This window comes from Lingula anatina, chromosome 2, assembly GCF_051362555.1.
Source record: "Lingula anatina isolate TDL-2025a chromosome 2, LinAna3.0, whole genome shotgun sequence".
Classification (NCBI taxonomy): Eukaryota; Metazoa; Brachiopoda; class Lingulata; order Lingulida; family Lingulidae; genus Lingula; species Lingula anatina.
This window is the reverse complement of record NC_141768.1, coordinates 1,598,489-1,626,457: the sequence shown is the minus strand read 5'-3', so window position 1 is coordinate 1,626,457 and position 27,969 is coordinate 1,598,489. Positions and strand designations below refer to the sequence as shown.

Sequence of the window (27,969 nt, the reverse complement as noted above, 5' to 3'; positions counted from 1 at the left end):
TCATCAAAGGTCATTAATGGTTTGATAGGTATTTTCTTAAGCCTTAATGACCCCTTATTATTGACAACTCGGAATTGATCACACATATGGCTAAGTGACCAATTGATTTTTTGTCCAGTTTGTTTGCAAGCCAAAAAATATATAAAGAAATGTGGAGTGCTTTAATTCTTCATACTACCAACATGCAAAAATCCACTTTAAGAAGTTTTATTGGGCATATGCAGTAGTAGGAAAAGGATGCTTTCAAATGGATACATTATATATATGCACAGAATGTGCACACTAAATATGACACATGCATACTTACGTATGTACACGCACTCTTATTGTCCACTGTAATCTAATCTCCTGCATATTTGTAACTCATTTTGTTATTTATTTATTTATTTATTTATTTATTTATTTATTTATTTATTTATATATTTTTTTTTATTATTATTATTATTTTATTTATTTATTTTTTTTTTTGTGTGTGGAATGAAGCCAAGACTCTATAGATCATAGATCATAAATGTGTTTTTTCCTCTTTTCTCATTGAAACAAGCATGTTAAAGATCATTTATCACATTTTCTTTGAGTGCAAATGCAACAGGCTAGAATGGTATTTGTTCCACTGTAGGTACATTAAACTAAACACAGAAGCTGCCTTAATATATAACTGCCAAAATTCTTCTGCAGAGGCAAAAATGGGTATCAGGGTAATGGCTCAGTCATTTCACCTCGGAAAAATTATTAATTTTTCAGACACCCAATATTGGAATCATTAAAAATACATTTTTTATGTAGCAAATTGGGGCTTTTATTGTATAGAAAAGAACTAGTAGGTTGTCTGCTTTTCAGTTGTGTTGCTACCACTCAAAAGGAATGTTTTAATTTTAAAAATTGATCACTTATAAGAGAAACTTTTCCTTCCCCAACAGGTACTTCCCTCAACATTTTGTAATTTGAAGTGAGAATGAGATGCCAATGGTTACTTTTTCTTTTCGTTTTTTATTTTATATTTATGTTTTTTTACAAAATGCAGATTGACAGATGTACTATAGCAGTGCAAGACTATTGAGGTAAATTTTTGTATGAACTTCTTAACTAAGGGGGCCTGTGTCTTAAATACTATACAAAAAAGAGTGGATAAAAAACAAGCAAAAAACTACATGACAATATCAATTTAATATACAATATAGCGCACTTTTTAAAAGAATAACTTACAATGAATTTGTGCTTAATGGCTTTATGATATCATTTTACAGATTAGGTAAATTAGTAAGCATTTGTCTACTGTTGATAGAAAAAAACATGAGCTGGCTATTATCAATTTGCAAGTTTTGCTGATCCATTCTTATTATAATAGTGATGTGATTGAATACTTGAAAGCACAATTATCTAATCACATTATCACGTTTCACAAAATTTGGCTTTATCTTACAGTGTCAGCTGTGCATGTTTTTGCACTCTAATTTCAAAATGTCCTGATATATTTACATTAAGCACAAATAGTCCACTTCATTTAATTATTTCTTTGACAACAGTGAAGAGAATTGCCAGATTCTCCTTGGCGTTCATGTCCCACATGCACCCAACTCAACTGCTACATTCATACATATTTATGAGCTGTGGACAATTATAGACAACTGCCGATAAAAAAGGCCATTATATTTTTAGCGTTGAATTTAGACATCAAAGAACAAATAATCTGAGTTTTATGCTCCATTACAAGCGGGTTATATGCTCTTTATGATACGTAATTTTCTTTTTGCGTGGTACTTAAATTGATCCCTGTATAATGGCTTAGCATTATCAGTCTCTCCGAATTCCTATTAATTGAATCAGTTAAGGTAATTCCACAACATTGTACACATAATTGTATGGTCTTTATACAGCAGCTAAGTATACATCCATTTTCAATATGTATAAGTTGATTTGTTAAGGTAATTATATTACAGTTACTGGTGTGTCTGGGGTTTAATTGTAATACACAGGATCCAAAACAAATATCGATTAACATTAGTTAATGAAATCAAGTAACAAAAATTCTCTGGAGATGGTTGTGATTTTCTTTTGAGAGAGAACTTAGAAAACTTGTTCACGAAGGACAGCTCAAGTATCTTTTCTTTCTATAAAATCCATGCCTTGGCAGTCGATGTTTGTTTTAGAACCACTGTGGACTTTCTTGTATTTGTACATGACATGTTGTTTGAACTAATAATTTTTTAAAAATATGTATGTACAGTACATCTCTTTTCTTAAAGCAAACTTACAATGAAACAATGTTTTTTTTTTATGTCACGGATTTCATCAATAACTTAACCGTTCATTAACTCCGTTTCTGCTGTAGAAGTTGCCATGATCAAATTCATGTCCACGTCACACTTACGACAAACAAGGTGTCGGCATTGCATTCTGAACACCGAGCTCGCTACATCATAAATAATAAAATTTACAGCAGAGTTAATAATAATTAGATTACCAGACAGAACATTGAAATAGTGGTAAAATGCATTCATCCCTGGCGACCACTCCTCTCTGGTCAGCCATATTGCGCGGACAAATATTGATGGAAAAACACATATGGCAAATACAGTTATAACTATTATAACAACCCGAGTAACATTATCTGATTGTCTTCCTACTCTTACGTTATTTCCAGTCCTTCTTCTGTTCCTTTCTCGGACAGCTCGGACCAGTTTACAGTTCAGCACCACGAGAATCAATAATGGTATTACAGCCCTGAAACAAAACAGGGTACCATGGTATATACTTTGATAGTGTTTATCTGAGAGCAGAACTGTCTGTATTGTGGGACACTCTGGCTGTAAAAAGCAATATTCATAACCAATGCATTCGAAGAATCTTGGCAGACTGATGGCGATGCTCAGTAGCAGTATGGTGATGATGCTTTTCCTGGCGCGAGGGATGGTGCACCATTCCTTGGCTTGAAGGGGCCGACACACAGCTATATACCTGTCAATAGTGACGGCAACTGTTAACCAGGCAGAGGGCAGGCGAGCTGACAGGGCCAGGGGCGTGAGGATACAAAACCTCACTGCCATGTAGCGTTGGTCCATGAACTCAAAGTGGTGCCCCACCAAAACAGAGTATTGTAAAAACATTGTTATCAACAGCAGGTTGTCCAACACTGCTAGATATTGTAAGAAATAGAATGTCGATCCTTTGTTATAATCTCTGTTGATAACAATAAAGGAGAGAGTATTACCTATGATCCCAAGGATAATAACAAGGATGCCAAATGCCAAAAAGCATGTCACCTCAAACTGCAGTACCTGTGACAGGAGTCCTGCCCGGTCATTGTACTGTCCACTAGTGTTTCCATATGTATTGTTTGTGTCATTCAAAAATCCGTTCGTCGCAGACATTTTTATTAAAGTCTCCAACTTCCACAAATGTACATATTCATGTTGACTGTCCATTATTTTCTTGTCAGTTCTTGGATGGTGAATGTTTTATCTGTTTTTTATTTCTTTCCCTTCTGTGACAGAGAATTTAACAGCTCACTTCAAAAATCACACACTATTTTTGCCTTTCTTGTATTGGCCCCAGGGCAGTCACAGGCCACAAATGTTCCTAACCCAGTGAATTTTCACAAGCTGTGTGGTACTCACTGCTTTTATTCCTTTACCCAAGCAATCTTCAAACACTGTCTTCTTGCTTTGCACTGTCTTTTCTCCTAACTTTGATCCTACAGTCCAACGGATTCTAAGTGCCTTTTCTCATATACCCTATTCCTGCCCTTTTTGCATCACCATTCCCTGCATTTGATCTGAAAATATGTGAGAAAAAAAGGAAAAGTCTTACAAGCCCACCTTTGTGTTAATGATTGTTTAAAGTCTCTCTCATTCAACTGACTGAGTTGTTTTGTTCATCCCAGCACTGCTCGTGCAGGTTATTTACCTGTTGGATTACCACTTCCCAGACTTCAAGTTGAATAATCAAATGAACCAATCTAAGGAGCTGTCACTTTGAGCACCAGGGGGCAGTAATGGGCTGTTATGTTCCCATACAGCGCTTGCAGTGGCAAACTCTGCAGAGAATAGATAGACTGGCTTACAGCCTCTCATCTCCACTCACTGTGTTAAGAGCACACTGATAAAATTCTCTTGAGGTGCTATTAGGACAGTTACAGCTAAGGCAGCGTGGTATGCTTTTCTCTAGGAACCTGCATAGTTGTACCTATGGGGTTATACTAGTGCAAGTATGTTGGCGTTGTGTGGATGACCCAATTGCACCGATTCTGGTGCATGCATGCTGTAGTATTTTGAAAGTTTAATATTTCATGTGATTTGAAAATGTTCACATTGATATGCATCATGGCGAATGAGAGAGAAAGAGAGAGAGATGGAGAAAGAGAGAGGTGGGATTTGTTGTATTTCACTTTTCAGTTAGGTCTTTAAAAGTTTTCAGCAGATTTTTTTTTCATTTTTTGTTCCTGATACATAATTTCTAAAGACAGCATACATACTTTATCTTTTAACAGTGCTATTCATTAGAGAAAAATCTGCTGAAGCACTCAAAGGAAAAAACATCTTTTTAAGTATGGCTTTTTCCTCTCCGCCTCTCTGTCTCTTTTAGATCATACAGTTTTTTTATTTTAATAGGATAAGGCATTGTTTCTTTGGTCAATGTGACAAAGCATTTCTAAGGTTTCCATGGGTAATTAATTCTCAGTCACAAGTTTATGACAAAACCATGTTAATTTTGAAAGGCTTCTTTTCTTTCATTAGTCATAACCGTCATTTGTGACCTGTACTGTAGATCACAGAATTTGCTGGAAGGTACTTTTATAATTTTAAAAACATGCTACAACTTATTAACCAAAGGAAATTAACAAGGAGGTCCAGTGATGGTAGTAATAATGTCATGAGTTTTAAATTAGTGGTCTTGAATTTTTACAGTAATGTTGATTTGGGGTCTTTGTTTTTCACTGGCTAAGGTCAACCAAAGTACTGTACAAGCTGCTTATATATAATAAGCAGGGTCATTCTATCTCCTTTTGAACATCTAATGCAGCTGAAATAATTATATAATGGCTTTGACTGTTGGTGTCCTTATTATTAGGTATATTGCTAATTAACAAATGGCGTTGGTAGGGCCAATTTATTTATTTATTTTACAGTGATTGCGTACACTACTCTTGCAGTTACTGGGTATAAAATTGATTTTTTTCAATGAGCAACAGAGTTACACATATAAACATATATGTCTTGCTGTGTTTGAACTTAACCTTTAAACTTAAATGATTATTTTTCCTTTTCAAGATATGGAAAAAGTGTCTGTTCATATTCTGCACAGTGGTGTATGTTATGAAAGCCTTAATAAGTGAGAAATCCCCAGTCTTATGTCACATGTTGAAAACCATGACATGTTATCAATAATGTGGACATGTATTTCCTTTGAGTGGCAAGCAGAACATTAACTTGTCTCTGCAGTCAGATAACATGTTAGAAAGTTTCTTTATTTTCTGACTCTTCATATTTGTATCTACCAGTGATCTTGGTTTATATAAAAATGGGGCAGTATTTGAAGAAACATAAATTCAGTTGATAATTATATTTAATGGACACATTGTGGACAAACTTTAATTTGAACAGATAATTTTCAGTGTGCGTACATATTCTGATTTCTTGTGTATGACATTGCCATGTTTGTTTTGGTATATATCCAACACATTTTCTATCATCATAACTGCCAAACCATATTTTTTGTTTTTTATTGATAAGGAGGTTTTGGCAAAAATGCAGGATGAGTTTAGAAATCAACATGAATATAATGGTTCTAGCATTTTTATTAATTGAAATTGAATCTAGATTCTTTCTCTTTCTCTCTCCTGTTTGTGACACTCATCCATCATTTATGAAGTGTTGCTTTTTTCTTGTTAAGGGTGAACAACCTTAGGACTATCTGCACGATTGATTGCAAAGCAAGCAACCAAGCTTAAAAAATTGTTCAATTACTGAAAGAACCAAGTTTAGAGACGATGGCACTAGAAGTAATCTGTTAACACTGTGCAAGTGGCTTTCCACTTAGAGCAAAACTTTCATTTACGGGTTTATCAGATCAAGACGATTCATCACTGAGCATAACATGGGAAGACTTTCAAGTGTTCTGTTTTTAATATTGCTGCTGTCTTTTTTGAGATCATTGCAAATTGCCAGTTATGTCAAAATTGTAGGAAAAAGGGCTTTAATCGCAAGCTTTTAGCACTGAATCTTATCAGTGTCGTGTGTAGGCATAGTTTTATCTTTTTATCACAAGCAATCATCATTGCCTGCAATATCAGGTAACATTCTAAACCTTTTGAATAAAAACCTCAAAAAGTAGAAAATGCCCTGTGTGCTTACTGTACCTTCTGTCAACATGTAAATCAATGAGTGTAAATTGGAAAACTGTTGACTTTAAACAGTAGCAAGGTCACTTGTTCCTATTTTCACAGACTTCTTCTGTTAATGTTTGGTGTGAAAAACAAATTGAAACTTAAACAAAAAAACGTTTTTCACAGACTGGCGGAGTTGTCAGTACATTCACGGCATCTTACTAAAACAATCACCATTGGCTCCAATGACTTGCCATTTCAGTATCTAACCAACGGCTCTTGAATGAAACTTTCTCTTTAGTTCACCTTACTATATACCTATTTACTCAACAGCTACTTTAAGGGACAATAGCCCATTCACACTCAACACATAAATGTATTTGTATCATGGTGATCCAGGCCCACTTGTTTGCCATCTCCATACATAAATATCAGCAGGTTTAACCCCAGTAATTCCATAGCTGCTGGCATATCACAGTGCCAGTGATGTGGCATGTGAATGCACAAAGTGCATGTTATTTGCAGAAATGGCGTACGTGCACTTCTTTACCTGATATATTAGATAATCACGATCGTAAGAGGCAAACGATTGCAAGATGCATGCTGTTCGACACCAACTAGAAGCTAATTACCAAAAGAATTCATACAAAAAATATATAAACATGTATGTGGTGGTCTTGTTTTGTGATTTTATTTTAAAAATATAACAATGATGAACAGATGAGCGTGGATTTATTACTAATTTTGATTTAATTGAATTGGATTTGAATATTACCAGAACTCTTGAACCACTTCTTGGGGCTTGTGCACCTGTACCACAAAAAAGTAATAAAGTTATAGATTCATGGGTAAAAGTTTTCAGGATTATGCCTGATTTCAGCATTTTCATTTTTTATTTTGGTTGATTTTTTCATATGGAGTAAATGCAGTGAGAAATTGCAAGCTTCATTTTCAGTTTTTACACCTCTTACCCATTGACATTCCTTCTTTTTATTTTTCCTCTTCTTCTTGCTGTGTGTAAATTTCTGTTCATAATTTCTATTAAGTCCCCACTTTATGCATGTTTTTACAAAAAAACACACATGGCTTGTCTTCATACAAACTAAACCATGTGTCTGTTCAAAAAAGTGGACCTTACAGTATGGTAAATGATCACAATGAATCAAACATATTGACCATTAAGTATTAAATTCAATATTTGAATCACTCTTATGTTGCTAGCTGTATTTTGCCATATAGATGCATTAAAAGGGTCAGGACAAATGTAAAGGTAAAGAAAAAACACACTTACGTGCAGTTACACCCGAGTTGTGACATGGTGGCCATGTCTGGATAACATTCGTCTTGAGTGAGTTCCTGTCAAGAAGTCTTTCGGTTGGCCACCTCACAGCATTTAAATACTGACCTTCAACCAGGTCCTGGTGTTTAAAAAGAAAAAAGAACTACTTTTTTACACGTGGAGTGTATTCAATTTAAAAGTTTTTGATTTACGTGAGCTGTAGGATCAGTAATGCTTATACGACCATGATGCAGCTGATTTAAATCAAAGCGGAAAGTAAATTTTCAGAAAAATGTTTGAACTTGAAATGGTATCTTCTTAAATGAGGAAAATAAAAATCGGTAACAGGCATGTAATTTGCTCTACGGCTTTGGTTACTGAAATGGAAGATCAGTGTTGATTGGGTTGCTTGAAAAGCCCAGCTCACTTTTCTAAACACTGTTAAGCAAAGGTTGACTTGCCAGTTGGTAATTACCCAGTAATAATCTGTCCCAGTTGGACTCTTGTACGGTGTGGAAAGGTGCCTGTAATTTGTTTTAAATGAGCAAATAATGGTTGGTACCAGTGATTGTGAATGGTTGTGAGCATACCTGATGAATGGATGGTGTGATGGAGTTTGTAGAGTTAGTCCCTTTTCACCGGCTATCATAATAAGAGCAGATTGAATTATGCCAGTTGGTATACCAATTACCATAGCTATAGGGCCAGTTAGAGTGCTTTCAAGATTTTTTTATTCTACATGCAAAAATATCAAATAAGACATACATTTTAACTAAATGGTTTGCCAAGGGTTGTTCCTCATCTTTAATCAGTTTATTTTTTATATTGGTTGGTTCCAAATATCTGTAATATCCGAAGGACAGTTAATTGTGGTTAATTAGCATTAGAATATATACCATATTTGAGATGTTTGAACAATAGTTATGAGAATATTATACCATATTTGAGATATTTGAACAATAGTTATGCAAATAATAATGGTTCATAAATGTTGATGAAAATCTGATTGAATATCATGTGTTGATGCTAATTATAGAGATGGCAATAATTTGTGTTTTGACTGAACATTCACATTTAGATACATTATTCGAGGGCTAATTTCCAATAAAATTATTGTTCTATGTACTTAAGTCCTACCCTTGATGAATGCAGTCATGTAGATTAAAAAGATAAACATGTCATCTCCTGGCATTGAATACAGAAAAGCTGGTGATTATATGAGTACATTGAAAATGAGGAGGTGTGTTAATCTGTTTATCTGATTGCATTCAGCAAGAGTCCCCACAGAGTTAGATCGATCTACATAGAATGAAAATTATACTGGGAATGAGTCCTCTAATACTGTATCCAAATGTGAATGTTCACCCAAAACCCAAACCACTGTCATCTATTAGAGAGAGAAAACCCACTTTGTCACTTAAGATAGTTCCAGGAAACAAATATTAATCTTGATTTATCACAGAAAAAAGTCAGTGGAACATGTATACTTCAGCCTTCATCTTAATATCATAAGTGCTTCAGCACTAGGCCACTACTTGATTAATTATACAAAGTCAGACAAACTCTGTCATGGCTATAATCAATTTTCCATAGCAATCATCACAATGACAATGAAAATTCATTTCCATACTGTTACAGTGACTGTCGCTCAATAAGTATGGCATACACCTTACATACCATCCTATTATTGTCAGTGCTTGTATTCATCTTTGAAATTCAAAAAGGACATGTACTTGCATATTTAACAGTATTTATATACCAGTTCTTATATAAGTGATGCAGAATAATCCATGTGCTTTCCACAGTAGCATTTATAAAAAGAGTAATTACGAAAACAAAATTCAGAAGAAGCAGCATGCAGCACAAAAGCAATCTTATCAGTAGTTTACAGTAGTTAACTATAACTTATATAAGCTAGAAGCCACTATAAATAAGATTATATTCGCATGATTTTTTATGGTAAATTCAATTTATTTTTTATCTGAGTCTGTAAATATTGTTTTTGTAAACTGATGAATGTTTCAAAATTTATGAGATTGATTGATAAACTCAATGTGTTAAGAAAACATTTTGTATGTTGATGACTGAAATAATAATGCAAAAATGCTGCACATTACCTAAGTATTTAAAGAGCTGTTCTTTCTTATGTGTAAAACTACAAGGTAATTCTGTGTTAAACGAAGTTTTTAGATTGAGAAGGTGATGAAGGCATCTCGCTTTCATCAGTCTGTCTAGAACTGCCTTTTAGAGATAAGCCCTTTTATCTCTCTGACTCTATCTTCTTGGATAGCCCACATATTGATGATTATGTGCTGTCAGAGAATTTCATCAAGTGGGTGTCAGAGAATTTCATCAAGTGGGTGTCAGAGAATTTCATAAAGTTGGTGTCACAGATGAGAGATTAGGGGAGAGAGATAGTCCCTATACTGGAGCATGTTTTCTGATATGTTTTAGAATTGTTTCCAAGAAATAGGCTTTTTGATTGCAATTGAATGTCTGGGCCACAGTGGAAGCCTGCATTTGTTATCTTTTGGTTAACTGTCCCACCTGCCCACAGCTTAACTGTGAGTGTGTGTGTGTGTGTGTGTGGGGGGGGGGGGGGGGAGGGGGGGTAAACATAGGTAACTCTTATTGGGTCAAGACTTAAACACTTGATGAATCCATAAAGATATGTTCTGTAGACTACATGTGGAGAGAAATATTACTCTATACAGTTTCCAGCTGTGACATGGAAACTAAACTACATACTCTTCGCCATTGTTTTAATTCAAACCATGTGTTTAAACTTATAAACTTTTCAGGTAATTAAATAAATTTATTTTCCCACATCATTTGCTTTTTATTAATCTGCGGTGGAAAAATATTTATCCTTGACAAAAGCAAACTTTTGAATCACAGCTTCAAGTCAGTCTGTTGCTTGCCCCTGTTGTCCGCTGGTCGCCTCATGCTACTTTATTTTCTAAAATCACCGCTCCAGTCTGCTGTACCGAAGATATTCAATTTACCAGCTTAGGATAAAAATAAACTTTGTAAATTCCATGACATACCGCCTCCAGGGAAATCAAATGAAAATAATGGCCATATCGCCATTAGACCCAAGTCATTGCAAAATTCAGGAAGCGTGGAGAAATTTCCAATGTTGTCCAGGTGTAATTGTGGGCACATCTGTTCTAAATGATCATCCAGTGGCACAGATAGATCTTAGTTATAAGGATGTTCATTTATGGTTATCCTGTAATAAAGTACAAAGTTGTTAAAGCCGTGTGCGTTTGATGGATTATCTAGATGGAGTTTAATAGTAAGGGATTTCTTGGTTCAAGAAACTACTGAACAGATGACTTCCGGATGGAAGGCTGCACAATCTTGTGTAAAGTTGCTTGAAGAAATATAAAGAAATCAATTAAATGTATCATTGATGTGATTTTGAAAGGTAATTCATGTTTTGAGTTTCAGGAATGTTCAATGTAAAACATTCATTCTCTAATGCACATTGCACTAATGAGCTTATAGACCTGCTTATTTGCCTGTAACCCACTGATGATAAAAAAAACATGCCCATTAACAATGACTTAATGGGCTTTGAAAAAAGTGTTATTTATAATTGTTTGATAGATTAATGTTTTTTCTTGGATCTTATTTTTTTTTTAGTTATTGTAATCCCAAGTCATTTACTATTGTAATCTATAACGTGTTTATGCTCAAACTTAATGTGTAAAACTCCTGTCTATTGCGAGTGAACCGTGGATTTTGTGAACACCTGTAGGGTCATCAATTGGGGGTGTAAATCATTAATTGCAATTAACCAAGACTTCTTTATCAATATGAGCCTTTCAGAATCTCTGTTGAGGTCTGACTAAAGAAAGAAGTGCAAATGCATTACATCAGTGTTATCTTTAACTTACAATGAATTTTGAATATCTGTTTTGAAAAACAAGGTTTGGCAACAGAGGAGATATCAGCATTAAGAAAACATGTACATTAAGGGTCCCTTGTGGAATTTTATCTAGCTTAGGTAAATCCTAAGGATGTTATTTGTTTTTGATGAATAATTGTTTAATTAAATGAGGCTTTTGAAGTTAAGAAAATCAATAGCTTTTGCATTTTCAATACTTGTCTGAATCATATACAACCTAGCTTTCCGCATTTGATTTATGTAAGATGTGGTTTTTTATTTTGGTCCTTTTTTGTGATGAAAGAAACATAATATGTTCATGCGCTTCTCAGTGAAATGTAAGCATGTTTTAAGGAAATCAATGCGCACTCATGTAATGATTCTGTTAATGTAGATGGTTGAAACAATTTACGGTAAAAGGCCTGAAAAGGATTCATTCTTGGAATTCTGCAAAGAGATTTTCAGAGGTAATTACATGTCATCTTTCTTATGTCACCTTATCCATCAGAACAAAGAGCTGTTTGAATTTTTAGTTAACTGCATGTTAACACTGGTAGTTGTTTTCATTATTTGCAGGTTAGCAGTCTGTGCAGGTGACATCTCAGCCTAGATCACAGTGTTCACTTTTTACTTTACAAGTAGTTTGAATTTAGAACTGAATTTTACAATCATGCCTCATATTTTAAGGTATTGACAGCATTCATTGTGCCATCAGAAGTTGAAGCTCTCTACCTCCCTCTCCTGCCCCCCTCCCCCCCCTCCCCAGATGTTCTGGTATTGGGGTCAGTTATTTTAGTCAGTTGACCTTCTGGTCAAATCAATCTGCCATCTTGGATCTACAAGTACTTGACATCTCGATCCATATGAGCCAAGTACCCCATCAATAAGTTCTCAATATGTCTTAATTATTTTCAGTTATCTAAAAAAATCCCTGATCCTATAACAACTGAATAGACTTTTTGCTTTGGTCACTTCTCGACTAGGTTCAACCTGAAGCGAGGATAATTGACCTCTGCCTTTGGCGTTGATCAATTTTCCCAGCTTCAAGTTGAACCTAGCCAAGAGGTGACCTCAGACAGTCAATACTTGTATACTACATGTACAAACAGTAGGAAGGAAAATAGAAATCAGACTATTTATTAATAGGTATTTATATATTATATTAAAGTTAGGTGTTTATATATTATATTATATTAAAGTTGTTTTAAGATGACATTGAACCTTTTTTCTAACAATATCTGAATTGTTTAAATTTTTACTAGACTGATAGATATTCAATAATATACCTTTTATGAGAAAAATAACTGAAAAACTCTAATATTCAGGTAAGAATAAGGTGACTGATGGAGGACAGTGCATGCTGTATCAGATAATTATCATACTGTAAGTGGAACAAAACTGTTGCACATACATGTGACTTTTTATGCTGTGGTCATTTATTTTTATTTTTTTATTTATAGTTTGGCTTATTTCATGTTCAAAGATATCCACTTTCAAATAACTATCATTACCTAATGATATGGGGCATCAACTATTTGACTTAAAAAATGAATGATTTATAACCGCCATTTTTCTTTCTACAGTTATATTAGATTTCCTCTTTGTTCCTGAGTAAATTAGATTTTGCTCATTCTGATCAAGTGTCCTCTTGTGCAGCTTTCACAGGCAATCTGCTTGGGTCACTTTGATTGCTCTTAATAGACATTCTTATTGGATTCTATTAGAAGCAAGATAGGAGGGCAGCCAGTGCCCCATCTTTGATTGAGAAATTGTCAGGGATATATGACAGGCACAGGAACCTTTCTATAAAAAACAACTCATGATAATGAAAACAAAAGCAGTGAGAAGAAAATATAAGACATGGTATAGAAATGGGGGTTTTAGCACCTTGTGTATTTTTTTTATTTCAGTTTATAACAAATATACAGTTTTAGTGACCATCTCTAGATATACTTTTCTGTTTCATAGTAGTTTTGGTGGCCATTTTGAAATTATACTTAACTTGTATGTTGATGACCTGGAACTTTATCAAGGGTTAAAGATGTAAACAAAACCATTTACATTGCCAGATTTGGCAAAAAAGACCTATTTGTAAAAAAGAATGATCATTGCACATTTAGCTCAACATCAGTCTGCAGTATACAGCAGTATTATGAAAATGATATATCCACAGGTTCTCACAAATGCTAATTTTTTTTTTTTTTTTTGCTTATAGATACCAAAGATTATATAAACTTTAGGTGAAACTCACACAAATTTGTACAAACTCTGCAACTAGAGGTTTCCAAAGCTTTTCATTATCTCACAGGACTGAGGGGTTTGTTGATTTTGTTAATTGCTGCATATATAAGTCTTCACTCACTCTTGTGCAAGTTTTTCTGTGCAACTCTGTATAAAACACCCACGATTATGGCTTCCCCACGTAAGAAATTAAACCGATTTCTTGAGGTGGAAATCTCATTAAGTGCAGCAATTCATAGTAGCAAATAGGTTTGATATTTGTATTGATATCATTGCTTCATTCATCAGGTGATCAAACTTCACTGGAAACAGGCAGCTTGGAGTCCTCATTTTCGGCACCGGTCGAACTGCATACCAGATGTTTATTTTAATAATTAAAACTGTTAAAACTGATATATACTAACTAGATGATAGATAATAAACTGGTTTGATTTCTTGATAGCAATCACTTTAAAAAAGAATCCGCTGGCAAATTTTAAATGTAGAATTTTTATAAGTCTTATAATAAAATCAGACCCTCACGGAACATGTGGAAGGACAGTATTAGATCTTGATTGTCAGGTGTGACAAATTGCGGAGCTGTAATCGTGTTGTACATGTAACCATAAATGAGTGGTTATTGGTAACCAGAGGAAAGGGAGACCCGGGGGCAGAAATGTACAGGAAACTAGATATTCCATGTGGAACGCACTGAGAAAACTGTGTTTTATGTATACTCTACATATCTGCAATATATCAGATAATTATATATTATGGGTATATATATTTTAATGCCAGAAGTTGGATTTTCAGGCTAATTGGAAGGGGGGATCATTCAGTGGAGAAGATTAACCCTTTCAATGGGGAAAATTTAGAATTTTACAGGTACTGTATTTTTCAAAGTTTTATTTATTAAAATTAGAACATTCTTATTGAGTGTGAGCAGCAAAATTGAAAAGCAGGGTGCTTTATAATTCTGTTGTGTACAGTAAAACACCACAAATGCAAAAGAGAAATATGTTTTAATGATTCAAAAATTATGTATCCAAAAGATTGTTAATTTTCCCCGATTGAACATATTGAGTCATCACAGTATCACGTTTTTGACTGGAAAAATTGGCTGGAGATGTCCACACTAAGTAGAAAAGCTTTCCATGTTTTATACTAGTACCGAAAATAATATACAATATAAATAAGTTTTGTGGAAAAAGGGTCTATTTTTTTCAGAAAAAAAAAACTCTCTTTTGAAAATTCTGACTACAGGCCTGGATTTTACTTTTCCATTTGACTTCTGTGGTTTCTTTTTGTTTATGCATCAATTAAGTCCTTGCTTATTAATTGATGGGAGCAGTTTCTATTTCTGCTCACTTTGAAGTTCTATTAAAGCCAGAGTGATTGATGGTCTCCTTACATGTCTTGTCTGCTGGTATAAAATAAGAATTATTTCCAAAGTGCATTTGTGTTTGATTCTTGTTCTTATAAATGTCTTTGTTAGGTTTAAGTAAATAGCTATAAATGTTGTTTGTTATTGTATTTATTACTAGTACAGGAGAGCATAGAATGCTTTCATTAATTAAGCCACCTCCTATCTTTATCTGTGTATATTAGTAACTAGAAATATGAATAAAATGAACTCCCATTGCAAAATGTGCGGTCCAATTTTTATGATTTATCAACCAGTGCTGCAACAACTCAGCAGATGGTGTGATTACAATTTCTAACCATCAGGAGACATTCTAATCTCTCTGATATCCCAGCCTCCCAGCTCCTTAGTAAATAGGTTCCATCATGGGCCAGTTTTAATGTTTATAATTAATGAAGAGATATTATTATGGGATGTGAAGGATTGTCCGATTGGGCTGGGTGGTCGTGCTTGTAAGGTGGTGCATTTGACACAACAGTTAATTAGCACAGCATTTTTTCAAAACAGAAGTCCACAAAAAAATCAATGTTTAGTTTTGCTAATATGATTTCTGCCCATTTACAGATTTAATTTAGCTTCTCCAATAGTAACTAAAATGCTAAACAATTGATGAATTTCACAGACAGTGCAATGCTCTCATCTTTTATTTGATTCACAGAACTAACAATTCCACTGGAATATTTCACCTTCATTATTTGAGTGGCTGCCTTATCACCTTATTTGTGCTATAAGCTTTTAGAATTATCGTAAATCCTTCACCTTACTGGGGCATGGCCGCTTCCACAACATCCTGTTATTTTTGAGTAGTGGAATAATAGCTGTGATGTGAGGTAATGAAGCTCTTCGGTTTTAATGATTCCTTGGTTAGATGCATTTCAAGCTTCATTGCATTGCCTTTGAAAATTGAAACAGTTCTATATTTATCAAGGGCTGGTGTCTTGCACTTTTAGGCCACTTTTACAATGATATAAGTATGATTAAAATTACGAGTATCTTTGAATTTTTATGTTAATGGTATTTATACTTATAAAGATATACAAATATTTCATGTGGTTGAATTAAAAGCACTTAGCGTAAAGATCTGTTCAAATATAAGATTTATTCAGACAGAAATTAGCTTTACTGCATTGTTTGATGTACTAACATGACAAATTGCAACAGTTAAGAGTTATATGTTCAACAGTACAGGTTCAAAGTGAGATGGAAATAATTGGTTTGCATGCCAATGTATGATTTTGTGCAATTTTTGATTTAAAAATCACAGGCTTTTCATATGCTTACTTTGAAGTACTTAAGCAATAAAGGATTTTAATGCTTAGAGATGGAAAGTCAATTGTAAAACCCAGCTTGTATAAACTGTCTTAAAATGGTGTCTGATTAAAACTTAAACATGTTTGCAATAATTGTGAAAAAAATCCCAAATTTTCGGTGGGTTTTTCAAGAAGTGCACAGAGTATTTCAAATTCCTAACAGACCTCAGTTACATGGTAAAATTCCATGTTGCAACTTTGTGTGCCTTAAATTTTCTCTGGAGATTTTTTTCTCTTTTTCTATTTCTGCTGAAGACTACTGTTAACCCAGGTCAATCTAATTTTGATGTAAAATTAAAAACTTTTCCTCTCTTAAGTAATGTACAGTACCTTCTCCCATTGATTAAATCAGAATGAAACGAAAGATAATAAACTGTGTACAGGATTTCCCAACAGCCCTTTTCAAAGCAATAACACTGATCTCGGCAAACGTTTATTGCATTAAGGCTGGCTGTCCTTAAATGCGCATTCTGGGAAATACTTAGAAATGTATTTATTGTCAGCCGCTCTCACACGTGGCACATGAGAACTTGCCGATTTGGTCCAAATTTTGTGAGGAGTCCTTCAGACTACGTGTTCGCAACTTACAGTAAGGTTAACACATGTACAGCACTGCTTAAAAACAATTCCTTTTTAACTGAATACAGAAGTTGTTAATTTAGCCAATTTAATCAGGAACCAGCCTATTTACACTTCAGAGTAGCAACAGACTTTTGCTTGAATAATATTCAGTCTATCTGTGAGAGTAGTAAATATACAGGCCCTGATGCCCTGTATAATCTCATTAAAGTCAGCATTCTGAGGGTAGATTCTGAAATATATCTGTCACAGAAATTTATCAATCAGATATTATTATTAACCTTGTTTTGCAAACCCATTTTTTTTTATTAAATTTTTTCCTAAATGCTTCCAAATTTCATGTTTGCAGCTTTCAAGATGATCAGTTAATTATTACAACTTTATGCATATTACAAGCAGCAATATATAATTCTTCTAAAATATTTATTGTCATTTTCCTGATTTAATGGATCTTTGCGTTCACTCGTGTGTAGATGTCATTGTATAATTCCATTAAATCTTTTAGTGTTTTATGAAAACTTGGATTGAATATCTTGAATAATTCCTTGAACTTGCACAATATCCAAAAGAGGTGTTATTCTAGATAAAGCATGACAAAGCAGAGAGACATCTCCAGTTGTCTTCCAATCTGCACAAAATGAATAATTACCCCATGGTGTTTAAGATATGACGTGAATTTGATATTCAGTTCACAACAGTTGAATGGCATGCAGTTTTATATAGAACACTGTGTGCTATTAGACATCACTGTTCCATTATGACTAAGTTGCTATATTTATTAATGCAACGCACGCATACACACACATTCACATTTACACGCACACACACATATTGCCCAAGTGTCAATTTTCAATTTGATTGAATGTCATAAAATTTTCAATACTTATTTTATTGTTTCTGTATCAAGCAACTAGTTATGTAAGCAAGTCCATTCCCTGTGCATGCAACCATACTAAGTTTGCATTAGATATTGGAATGTCACATGTATTGTATGTATGTGGTTATCTCTCCAGTTACATGTACATCTTACCTGTTTGATGCTGTCTCTGGTTCCTAATCTGAGGTAATTTGGTTTTGTGGTCTTCAGGAGAGTTGCAGCTATATCAGTGACTTTCCTGAGCCCTTGCTTCAAGTTCCTTGCCTTATATATGCCAGTCCTGGCAGTGGCAGTCGCTGTGATACATTAAGTCCACTAGAGACCCCTATTTTTCTTGTGTTATTGTACAACAACAGTTGTGAGTTTAGCTACTAGTCGACTATCCAGGCTATTTATGAGCAGGAGATTAAGTATGCAGACTTACAACACATTATTTGTATAAACTGGCTGAAGTTAATTGAGAATATGAAGTGTTATGTTTTGACATATAGTACATCAATAATTTTGAATCAATTTTTCTGCAATAATATTAAAGCGGTGTTGCACTAGCTTAGATCTGTTGGTTTCTCTGCTGTAAGCTTTCCCACTATGTAAATTTATGCTTGTATTTGCCAGAATACATGCTCTTGTCTCCCAAAGGAAACTATGATGTTTGAATTGAAGAAGGAAAATTTATTTGACTACTCAAGAATCAATTAAATGGATGGAATCCTACTTCGTACGGGCAAATATAGTCAGAGTATAATCAGAGGGTCAGCAGCCCTTGTTGAAATAAATGGAAGTTTTGATCTTAGGAAATTGAATGTTGGCAACATTCCAAAACTCTATTTATCAAATTAGGATTTACCATCAGATGCAAATGGAAGTTGGTTTCTAATTCAATTTATGTGTCTGAGTATCTTTTAATACTTGTGGACCTTAGTGATACATAATTTATTGAATCCATTAATTACAATTTATATCTATCCATGGCATGAATAAATGTAAATTTCTTTTATGATTGACAGAATAGCTAAAGGAAAAATGAATGTTGCTTCTTTGAAAATGACTCGTTGTGTATTATGTTGCATGTCCTTTGAAAATGTCTTCATGCATTTCACATTGCATGTCTCCTTTAGCATATGGTTCATTATTTAGTCAATACACATTTATTATTGAACAGACAAATCCATTAAATTTGGTTTGATAGAAAGTTGTTAAAGTGACTACTTTATCAATTTTTGTTAAGTATTTGGAACTAATCACTTTATTGATAGCATCCAAGTTACTCTGAATATGTTATTATTTCTGTCATGTTTCTGCCCTTTTTGTCACAGTGGTAACTTTTTTTTCATCTATCTTAAAAAAAGTGTTATGAAATTAATTGAAAACCCCTGCCCCATTCAGATCACAGAGGTGGCAGAGGTTCCCCTGGCCTATCTCCCAGGTAATGCCACCAGGATACACATACATGCTGTGGGAAGTCTGCAGACACTAGATGGCAGCACAAAACATGATACAATCTTTGAACCAGGAGGATCCCTGCCTGTACCTCCAGAAATACCAGGAGAAGGTAGATTTTTGAATAAGGTTGATTTCAGTAGTTTAATTGAATACCAGTTAAAATTTAAGGCATAGTAAATCCTAACTGTGACTAATCACTAGTTAGTTTTTTCAGATTTTTCTCATTTCATCTAATGATTTAACATACATGCATACACACACATACACACATGTATGCAGCCCCGCCCCCAAAGAGCCAAACATGGTGAAAACACTGGTGAAAAAGAGATTTGTGATTCAATAATTTTTCTTTTTTTTTCTTTTATTTTTCGTGTGTATATATACATATATCCACTTCAGTATCAGAGGAACAGCTAAGAGCAGAGGAACAGAGATTGAAGGATCACACCCTCACTGAGGTGACAGCCCAGCAGGTGCCTCCTACCATTACCCCCAGTGGAGAATGGGAGCTCTCTCCCTGGGATATAGAATGTATCAGTGTAGGGGCTGGTATAATGGGGTGTGGAGGGGGTGGCAGCCCATATTTAGGCAGACTTCGATGTCTTCATGCTTTGAAAGAGGGCAAGAAGATAAAGATAGTTACACCTGATAGGTAGGTAGAAGCTTTTGTGAATAAGGATTTGGGAAAACTTTTCTGATGCTTTCATTATGAATTTAAGTTTGATGAGTTGATTGCACATTTGATCATAAATGTTGAAATCAAAGTTATAAATAAATCAAAGTTATAAATGGGGAAAACTGGACATAGACCACAGTGCCTTGTCCTGGTTCTAGATCATGATACCAATATATGTTGGTATTACAGTCTCTAAGAAAGGTTTGGGTTATTCTGAAGTTAATCTAGCTGGCAGTGCCTTTGCCAAAAGACATATAGCATATTTCATTAAGAATAAATACCAAGAAATTATTGTGATGATCGCAGTCATTATTAGTTAATTGTGCAGAGAGCAGATAAGTCTTGTCTTAATTGTCTTAAGAAAATGAAACCTACAGGTGCATGTGAGGTATTGTCAGTAACAACATTGGAACATTGGCAATGAATCTATAGGCCATAACTATAGGTGGGTGGGTGGGGGTGGGAGGCGCGTCGGGGTTCAAAAAAACTCTTTTTGTCAGGAAAAGGTCCATTCTGGGTAATATTTGATCTAAGTACACAAAGGTTTCATTGTAGAGGGCCCTTTTTTTGGGGGGAAAAAGAACCCCACTTTTGAAATTGATGGCTACTAGCCTGATCTAGGATCTAAACCCATGGGTTGTGGATGTTTCATGTTGTGGTATATTGTAATAAATTGTTTGTTGATGATTAACAAAGATCATTTCTGTGTGACAAAAAGGCCATTCAGAATGAGAAGAGCCGAGTGAACGTGGGGAGCCATGTGAGAGACAGAGAGACCATTACAGGATTAAACGGTCTTCCTTTCATGTAGGTCCACCATATTTAGGTCATGGCCTAGCTAGCACTCGGCTCTTCTCATTCTGAATGGCCTCAAAGAGAATTCAAATTTCTCTCTGAGGATTGTGGGCAGTGATTCTTGTATGACAGTGAAGGTCATTTCTAAAATAGTTTATGCATGAAGCATGCAAATCAATGCCCTAGGCTCTTTGAGGAAACTGAATTTTTTGTTGATAAGATAATTCCTTAAGGCAGTGTGCATTGGCAGAATTAATTGACCATGCATCTGATATAATAAGTGGTTGGCCTGAGAAGGCACCTGCTTAAGGACACTGGCCTGAGAGGGCACCTGCTTAAGGACACTGGCCTGAGAGTGCACTTGCCCAAGGACACTGGCCTGAGAGGGCACTTGTATTTTGCCAAATGATAGTAATAATGCTTTCGTATTGATTTTTATTGTCACATATGCAGTGATGTCTCTCTGTATGATCATTAGTGTGTAGAAAAATCCCGCTGAGCCACAGACAATGGGATAACTGGCTTGACGTGGTCATCTGGTACATAGGAATTGATCTGGCCTATACTGCAGATTTCACAGGCCTTTGATGAAATATATGGGATATACTATCACTAATTCTTTATTATATCCCAGTAAGATTATAAATCATTTTAAACAATTGATTTAGTGATATCATAAATGAGTGGTATTGAATTAAAGGTTACTGAATCTCCAGGAATCTATGTAGATTAATATAATACAAGTGGTATTGAAGTTCTTTAACATTTACCAAAATTTAAATCACACTTTTTAGGCTCTATCCACACCTGTCAGAAGAAGATGTGATTGCATATGTAGCATTCATGGGTGCACCGTTAGTTTTGACGGAGAAAATTCCTTGTGGCAGAGAACTGCCCACTGCATTACGGGTTCTTGAAGACTTATACCTGAGACACCAGTATAAAGATGGTCAACTGAAGAACTCTGGTGAGATATTTGCTCTTTGTTATATTTTTGAGAGGAAACCTATAGTTATTGCATGACCTAAAAATGGCTTCAAGATAGAAAACTGGACAATATCTGTTAATCTCATTTTGGTGATACATGTATTGCTCAGTTGGTGGGCCAACATTACCCCCAGGCAGAGGGCTAGTGTTCTTATGCATTTTGCCCAATAAAGCAATACTTAACAAGCATGGCATATTATGGTAGTGTATGATAAAATAGCTGCATGATACAAATGCCAGACATTTTAATTGCAATCTTAATTTTGTTGATGAAAAAATCACCCAATGTTTAATAAAAAAAAACACTATTTTTCATTATTTTTCAGATGGGTTAAAGTTGGAAGAGGGGGCAGGTATAAGGTATATTTCAGCATACCCGCACCCACCAGAGAGAACAGGTTCAATGGGTGCCAGGAAGTTAGCAGCAATCATGTGTGCAGAGATTGGTGGATGGAATGCCATGGAGCCTCTTATAGTGGCTGCAGAGATTGGCCTGCCTGTTGTAGACTGTGACGGCATGGGGAGAGCTTTCCCTGAACTTCAGGTACGTATTGGAATAGTGGGAATTCCACCTGATGGTGCTCTTGTGACAAAAGCAAAAAATAGCTGTTTCATATATAATTATTTATGTTTCAATGTGAGTGATTATTATCACGAAAACATTACGAAAAATATACATTTTTGTTGCTGATCTTTTCAAGAGATAATGTTTATTTCTCCCTCTCACTCTCTCTCTTTCTCTCTCTCTCTCTCTCAACTTTCCCTTAAATCCAAGCAATTTTTGTATAAATTCTGATGAATTGCCAAAACCACTTTTTCTCTCTTTCCCTTTCTCTTTATTTTTGGGATTCCAAATAATAACAGTGTAAAGTTTGGTGTGCTTTTTTATTTATAAAGTACATTATACATGTATATACAGTTAAAACACACTTGGAGAGAAACTCGGTGTTTCAAAGAGGTATTATGAAGAGTGAGGGTAGACATAAACAACACTAGTTGATATATCAAGATGAGTAACTTCAGAAAATGAATAACTATGAAACTAACAAACAAAAATATAACAGAAAACAGAACTCATATACCAGTAACTGTTTGCATGTGTAACACATTATTTGTTCTGGCACAATATACAGACTTTGACCCATTCTACACGATGGACCCAAGGTATGGGTAAAAATGTTTGTTGTAGCTTTCAGAATGTTACTTTTGATCTGTATATCACAATAACCTTAAAAGCATTACAAATTTGATTGTTTTGACCAAATTTGCAATATTGGATATACTGGCCGTGTTCATCAAAGACGAACACTGAAAAATGTTTGTAATACCTTTTAAGGTGATTAATGGGCTGTCTTTAATTGCTTGTAGTGATTGATAAAACTGCATTCTTGACAGTTTTAGGATTGGCCAAGGACAAACAGCACTAGTAAACCTTATATTGAGTAATAATTATAATGTAACAAGTCAAGCAACTTTTAAAACTGCTGTTCTGGGGACACAATTATATGTGCTGTTTGGCAACATTGATCATAAGTATAAAAAGTGTTGCTCTATGCTGCATAATAATTGAATTCACAAAAAAAAGATAGTAAGAACAGTTTTTTTTCTGTTTTGACAGATGTTTGCACCATCTATCTATGGTAAAGATATGGCCCCAGCATGCATTACAGATGATTGTGGAAACCAGGGGGTGATCCTTACTGCAGGAACAGCCAAGGACATCGAGAATCATTTTAGAGCCGCCATTCAACCCATGGGGTAAATTAATTCTTCTATACATTAAAAAGACATTTTACAGTTGTTTCTTCATTTTATTTGCATTTTATCTTACAGTGTATGAAATGTAACTATCCTTCTTTTTTGGACACGTACACTATTTTATCCATTCCAATGAATCTTTAAACAAATAATTTCTTTCAAAAATAATGGTCATAATAAAATTAATAAGTTTTGTGAAAACACATACCCATCATGGATACATTAATGTGAAGCCATGGATCTCTTGTTACCAAAATAGTACTAATTCACAACAGATAAAACATTTTATTTTTTTTAGTTTATTTTTATTTTTTTATTATTATTATTATTATTTTTATATTTTTTTTTTGCATCAGAATATTACCACAGGAAGTTTATCTCATTTAGCTGAAGGGTTATTATCGAATTACATTCTGTGAGAATTTTTGTTCTCTTTTATCTTTTCTTCTTTTATTCTGACTACATTTTTATTAATTGATTTTTTTCTGGATTTGAGCCATTTTGATGATTTTGATGGTGTCATTTTTCAATTATTGAATTTATCCAAGAAAAAAAGGCTTGTAAGTTCACTAACCTTGGGGATTTGATTTTATTTGTTTCATTTTCCACTTCTTGAATCCATAAAAGCAATTTAAGATGGTGTTAATTAAGTAAAAAGTACCAAAGAAATTCCATTTGGGAACAAGCTGAAGCCTGATAAATTTATTTGTACTAGTACAGTATGTTGTTATGTCAACACAGGCGTATACCATGGGGATTCTGTTCAAATATAAATGTAATTTGCTGTCATCAGTTGCTATAGTAATCTCGTTGATTTAATTATCAACATTACTCTAAGTGATTTTATTGAGGTAGTAAAAAAAGTTATGTCACGTAATTTAGAAAGAAAACTATTAATATTTTTGTAGTTGTGTCAAGTTATTAGTATTACTTGATGTTATACATGTGACCATCACTTGATAAGAGTGAGAGATAGTATTAGAGGGACAGAGAGAAGAAATGAAAGAGGCAGTTTCTGCCTTCCCTTTCTGTCTTCCTGAATGAGAAATTGAAAACTGCTAATGGTGTAATAAAGAATCAAATATGGTCACACACAATTACTTCAAGAGGGGATCCATAGATATTTTCTGACAGTATTCCAAATTATCGTTGTTGATCCATCCTCCAGTTTTGATGGTCTTTCAACAGAAAAAAATAGATACCCATCAATATAAACTTTAAAATCTGACCGTTTTCCGGAAGACCCAGAAGACGGTCTCAATTCGCCTCTGTATTTACTAGCACATTGTGCATTGTATTGTAATTATAAGTAACACCTTGGTAATGCATTCTTGGTAATAACTAGAATCAGGTTTGAAATCCAGACTGAATACTACATGTATACCTGAAAAGAGGCTCATTAAGTCTTTTGTTACCTCAAAAACCTATATTTGGTTTGACATCATGTTATGATGAAATATGATCCTGAATCCAGTGGTTACAAGAAGATTTTTCTTTTGTTTCATTATATACATCATAGTAGATACATGTTTTCTTCAATGAAAATGTGTGCAAGTAACCACAGACATTCACACCATCATCCATATGACATTAGCAAACAAGCATAGAGTATTGATTGTTTGAGATTTATTATATAACCCCACTAATGAATTGTCTTGGCCAGTATTGTGTGAATGATTAAACTAGCAAACAAATAAACAGCCAAGTAAACAAATCACTGCACCTTTTTTTTCAGGTTAGCTGCAGGGCTCACTATGGCTCCCCTGAACAAGGATGAGATGATGAAGACCACTGTTCTGTACTCCATGAGCCAGACTTGGAGGCTGGGAAACAGTATATTATGTGCACGCAAACAAAAGTCTTCCATTGTGGATGCTGTGATACAGGAGAGTGGGGGGAAAGTGCTGTTGGTTGGCAAGGTGATATTTTGAAAACGGATTTTGCTTTCCAAATATATTTCATGATGAGCTAAAAGTCCATCATGTAATACTCATTACCAAGTGCACCTTAAGTGATTATTTCGGTAGGATGATTAAAGACAACATTATTTATAGCTTTATGTTACAAGCAGACGGCAGGTACATTTCAAATGATATTTTCCTGCCGTCTCGTATCAGATGTTGTAGAGTGTGTTTGTAATTTTGTAGAGTACAATAATTGTCTGCCTAAAAGCTTTTTCCCAGAAAATGATCTCATTAATTTGAAATCCACTTATTTAAATGGAAGATTAACAGGCACCATCATCAAAGTAATAAGAATGTATAGATGATGGTTTAAGCTCATTGTTACACTGTCATCTACATGCCTAGGAAATCAGGACTTTCTTTGCTGAGGGGTGACTTGATGGACCCCCATGTTACTAGGAAATAATGTTAAAAACGTCTCATCTAAGCTATCTCATCAAGTTTTTTCATAAAAATATGGTCACCATAAGTTTCAACCCTTGCTAATGGAGAGTGACTTCTACAATTTTAAAATCAGTTCATTTTTCTTCTTTCAACCATTTCCATTATGTGATTAATTTGAATTTTTAATTTTAGTTTTATATAATTTTTGTGACTTCTCCTCAGCGTTTTTTAGAATTATGAAAGTTTATGATTATCATGTATTTTTGTTATTTCTTTATTGTAAAAAGGTGGTGGATGTGGAAAGGTCCACAGAGGCTGGTTTCACAAGGGGAAAGATCAAGGTAGCAGGCACGGAGCCTTTCTCAGGCCAGCACTTACATGTGGATTTTCAGAATGAGCTTCTTGTTGCCAGACATACGAAAGATGGACATAATTTTGAGGTCTGTAAAATATAGGATGTTTCAATACTCAAAATTACTCATCTTTATACTTGGGCGATCTATCCAATTCACGGTACTCTTAGTCAAAAAGTGTAGGCATGTGAAGTTAGGCCTATTCTGAAAAATCCTATCAGGTTTCAAGAAATATTTTCCTATATTTCAGACACTAGCATGTACACCAGACTTGATCACCATGGTAACCAAGGATGCCGGTGAACCCATCCCTACCGAGGAAATGCGTTATGGGCTTCGTGTGGTCGTATTTGCCCTCCCAGTCTCGCCTGTCATGCGATCTCCTGAAGCATTGAAAGTTGTTGGCCCACAGGCGTTCGGATATTCGGCAGACCATGTGGTGTATACGCCACTGTTTGATGATATGATAGCTCCTCACACCACGCCTGTGGGGCCTTTGTAGGCTTATAATACTTAAATTACGTGGAACTGGTTTGAAGAGAAATATTTGAGATTATATTTTGTTTTTATTTTTATTTTATTTATTTATTTTAATTAATTGTTTTATTTTGTGCAAAGGATTAGATACTATGTTGGGTTATTGTGATATATCTAATGTGATGTATTATAGGACACATGCAAATTTCATTCTTTTAGGTTTAAGAGGAGTGTGCAAAAGATATTAAAAAATTTTATAAAAGTTAGATATCATATATTTTAATGTGTTTTACAAGTTTTACTACAGATATGAAAAAGCACTTACAGATATGAAAAAGCTGTTGATTTGAATAAATTTAAATTTACTTAATTACATGTATTTTTCATGCATACCGTGAACATATTGTTGTGACATATTATCAAAATAGTTTTTCACATACTCTGTATTTTATAAATATATTGAACATAGGCGCTGAAGTAAAACAACTTGTAACCATGTGTCAAGTAGTGATATTATACCTCCAACATAGACATAAGACTGAAATTGAACTGTAATGTGAGATTTAATTCACTAAATTAAATTTCCTCTGTCTCTTTCTTTTGACCTATTTTACTGCTTTTGTATATTGTAGAATTTTGACTTGTTTTGTCAACATCAAGAATATGTCAAGGATTTTTTAAACCATGTGTTTACCATTTCCATAAAACTTCAGAAACATATAAAAGTACCTTCAATGATTAATTATTAAATGATAGAAATTATTTGATGATGTTGAATATTTGTAACGTGTATCTATGGTTGTGGACTAGCATTGGATTGCAATGAGAATGCTTTGCTCAGAGATATAGAAACTTAGCATTATTTAAATTTTGCAATACATAGCAATGTGATAGTCACAAATACATAAGAACGCTCATTGTATGATCTACCTTGCAGAACCAGAATAAACATTTTCAGTAAGTTCAAGCCGTTTTAAACTTCTAACGGCATATTTCATGACGAGAGCAGCGGATGTAAAGACCTCTTATATAACATGTGCGATCTTTGAATATTTTTACAAGTGTCCTTCTAACCCGCATTTCTGACACGACGACAAACGTCATATTCCGTGCACCTCACGCGACTCCGTCACGAATGTCATGCAAATTCCGCCAGCATCTCTCCAAGCTTTGAGCACTTAACCACTGCCTGGTTTCAATCCACGTGAACGGTGTGGAGGGGGGATG

The 27,969-nt window shown here is 34.5% G+C and overlaps 2 protein-coding genes across 3 annotated transcripts in view; one reads left to right on the top strand and one right to left on the bottom strand.

Annotated features, from left to right (window-relative positions):
* Nucleotides 1-27,709, top strand: part of LOC106170126 (uncharacterized) — a 71,248-nt gene extending 43,539 nt beyond the window's left edge. Inside the window, exons 11-18 of the mRNA XM_087007222.1 lie at nucleotides 19,292-19,457; nucleotides 19,748-20,000; nucleotides 21,614-21,786; nucleotides 22,133-22,350; nucleotides 23,425-23,564; nucleotides 25,300-25,483; nucleotides 26,200-26,352; nucleotides 26,516-27,709. Coding sequence (XP_086863348.1) covers nucleotides 19,292-19,457; nucleotides 19,748-20,000; nucleotides 21,614-21,786; nucleotides 22,133-22,350; nucleotides 23,425-23,564; nucleotides 25,300-25,483; nucleotides 26,200-26,352; nucleotides 26,516-26,767 — 1,539 coding nt within the window. The 3' untranslated portion in view covers nucleotides 26,768-27,709. The remainder of the gene's footprint in view (nucleotides 1-19,291; nucleotides 19,458-19,747; nucleotides 20,001-21,613; nucleotides 21,787-22,132; nucleotides 22,351-23,424; nucleotides 23,565-25,299; nucleotides 25,484-26,199; nucleotides 26,353-26,515) is intronic.
* LOC106170155 (FMRFamide receptor) lies at nucleotides 464-18,284 on the bottom strand. Of its 2 annotated transcripts, XM_013549907.2 has the most exons (3): nucleotides 18,059-18,284; nucleotides 7,617-7,743; nucleotides 464-3,775 (listed from the first exon to the last, which is right to left on the bottom strand). In XM_013549907.2, exon 3 carries the CDS (start codon nucleotides 3,423-3,425, stop codon nucleotides 2,301-2,303), a length of 1,125 nt encoding a protein of 374 aa, XP_013405361.1. In that variant the 5' UTR covers nucleotides 3,426-3,775; nucleotides 7,617-7,743; nucleotides 18,059-18,284; the 3' UTR covers nucleotides 464-2,300. The 2 variants fall into 2 exon arrangements, with proteins under 2 accessions (XP_013405361.1, XP_013405362.1); XM_013549908.2 differs by lacking the exons at nucleotides 7,617-7,743; nucleotides 18,059-18,284 and adding an exon at nucleotides 3,907-4,179.
* Nucleotides 27,710-27,969: the final 260 nt, after the last annotated feature.

Coding starts and splice junctions, on each gene's coding strand:
- LOC106170155 (XM_013549907.2), bottom strand. CDS start 3,425: ATGGACAGTCAACATGAATATGTACATTTGTGGAAGTTGGAGACTTTA.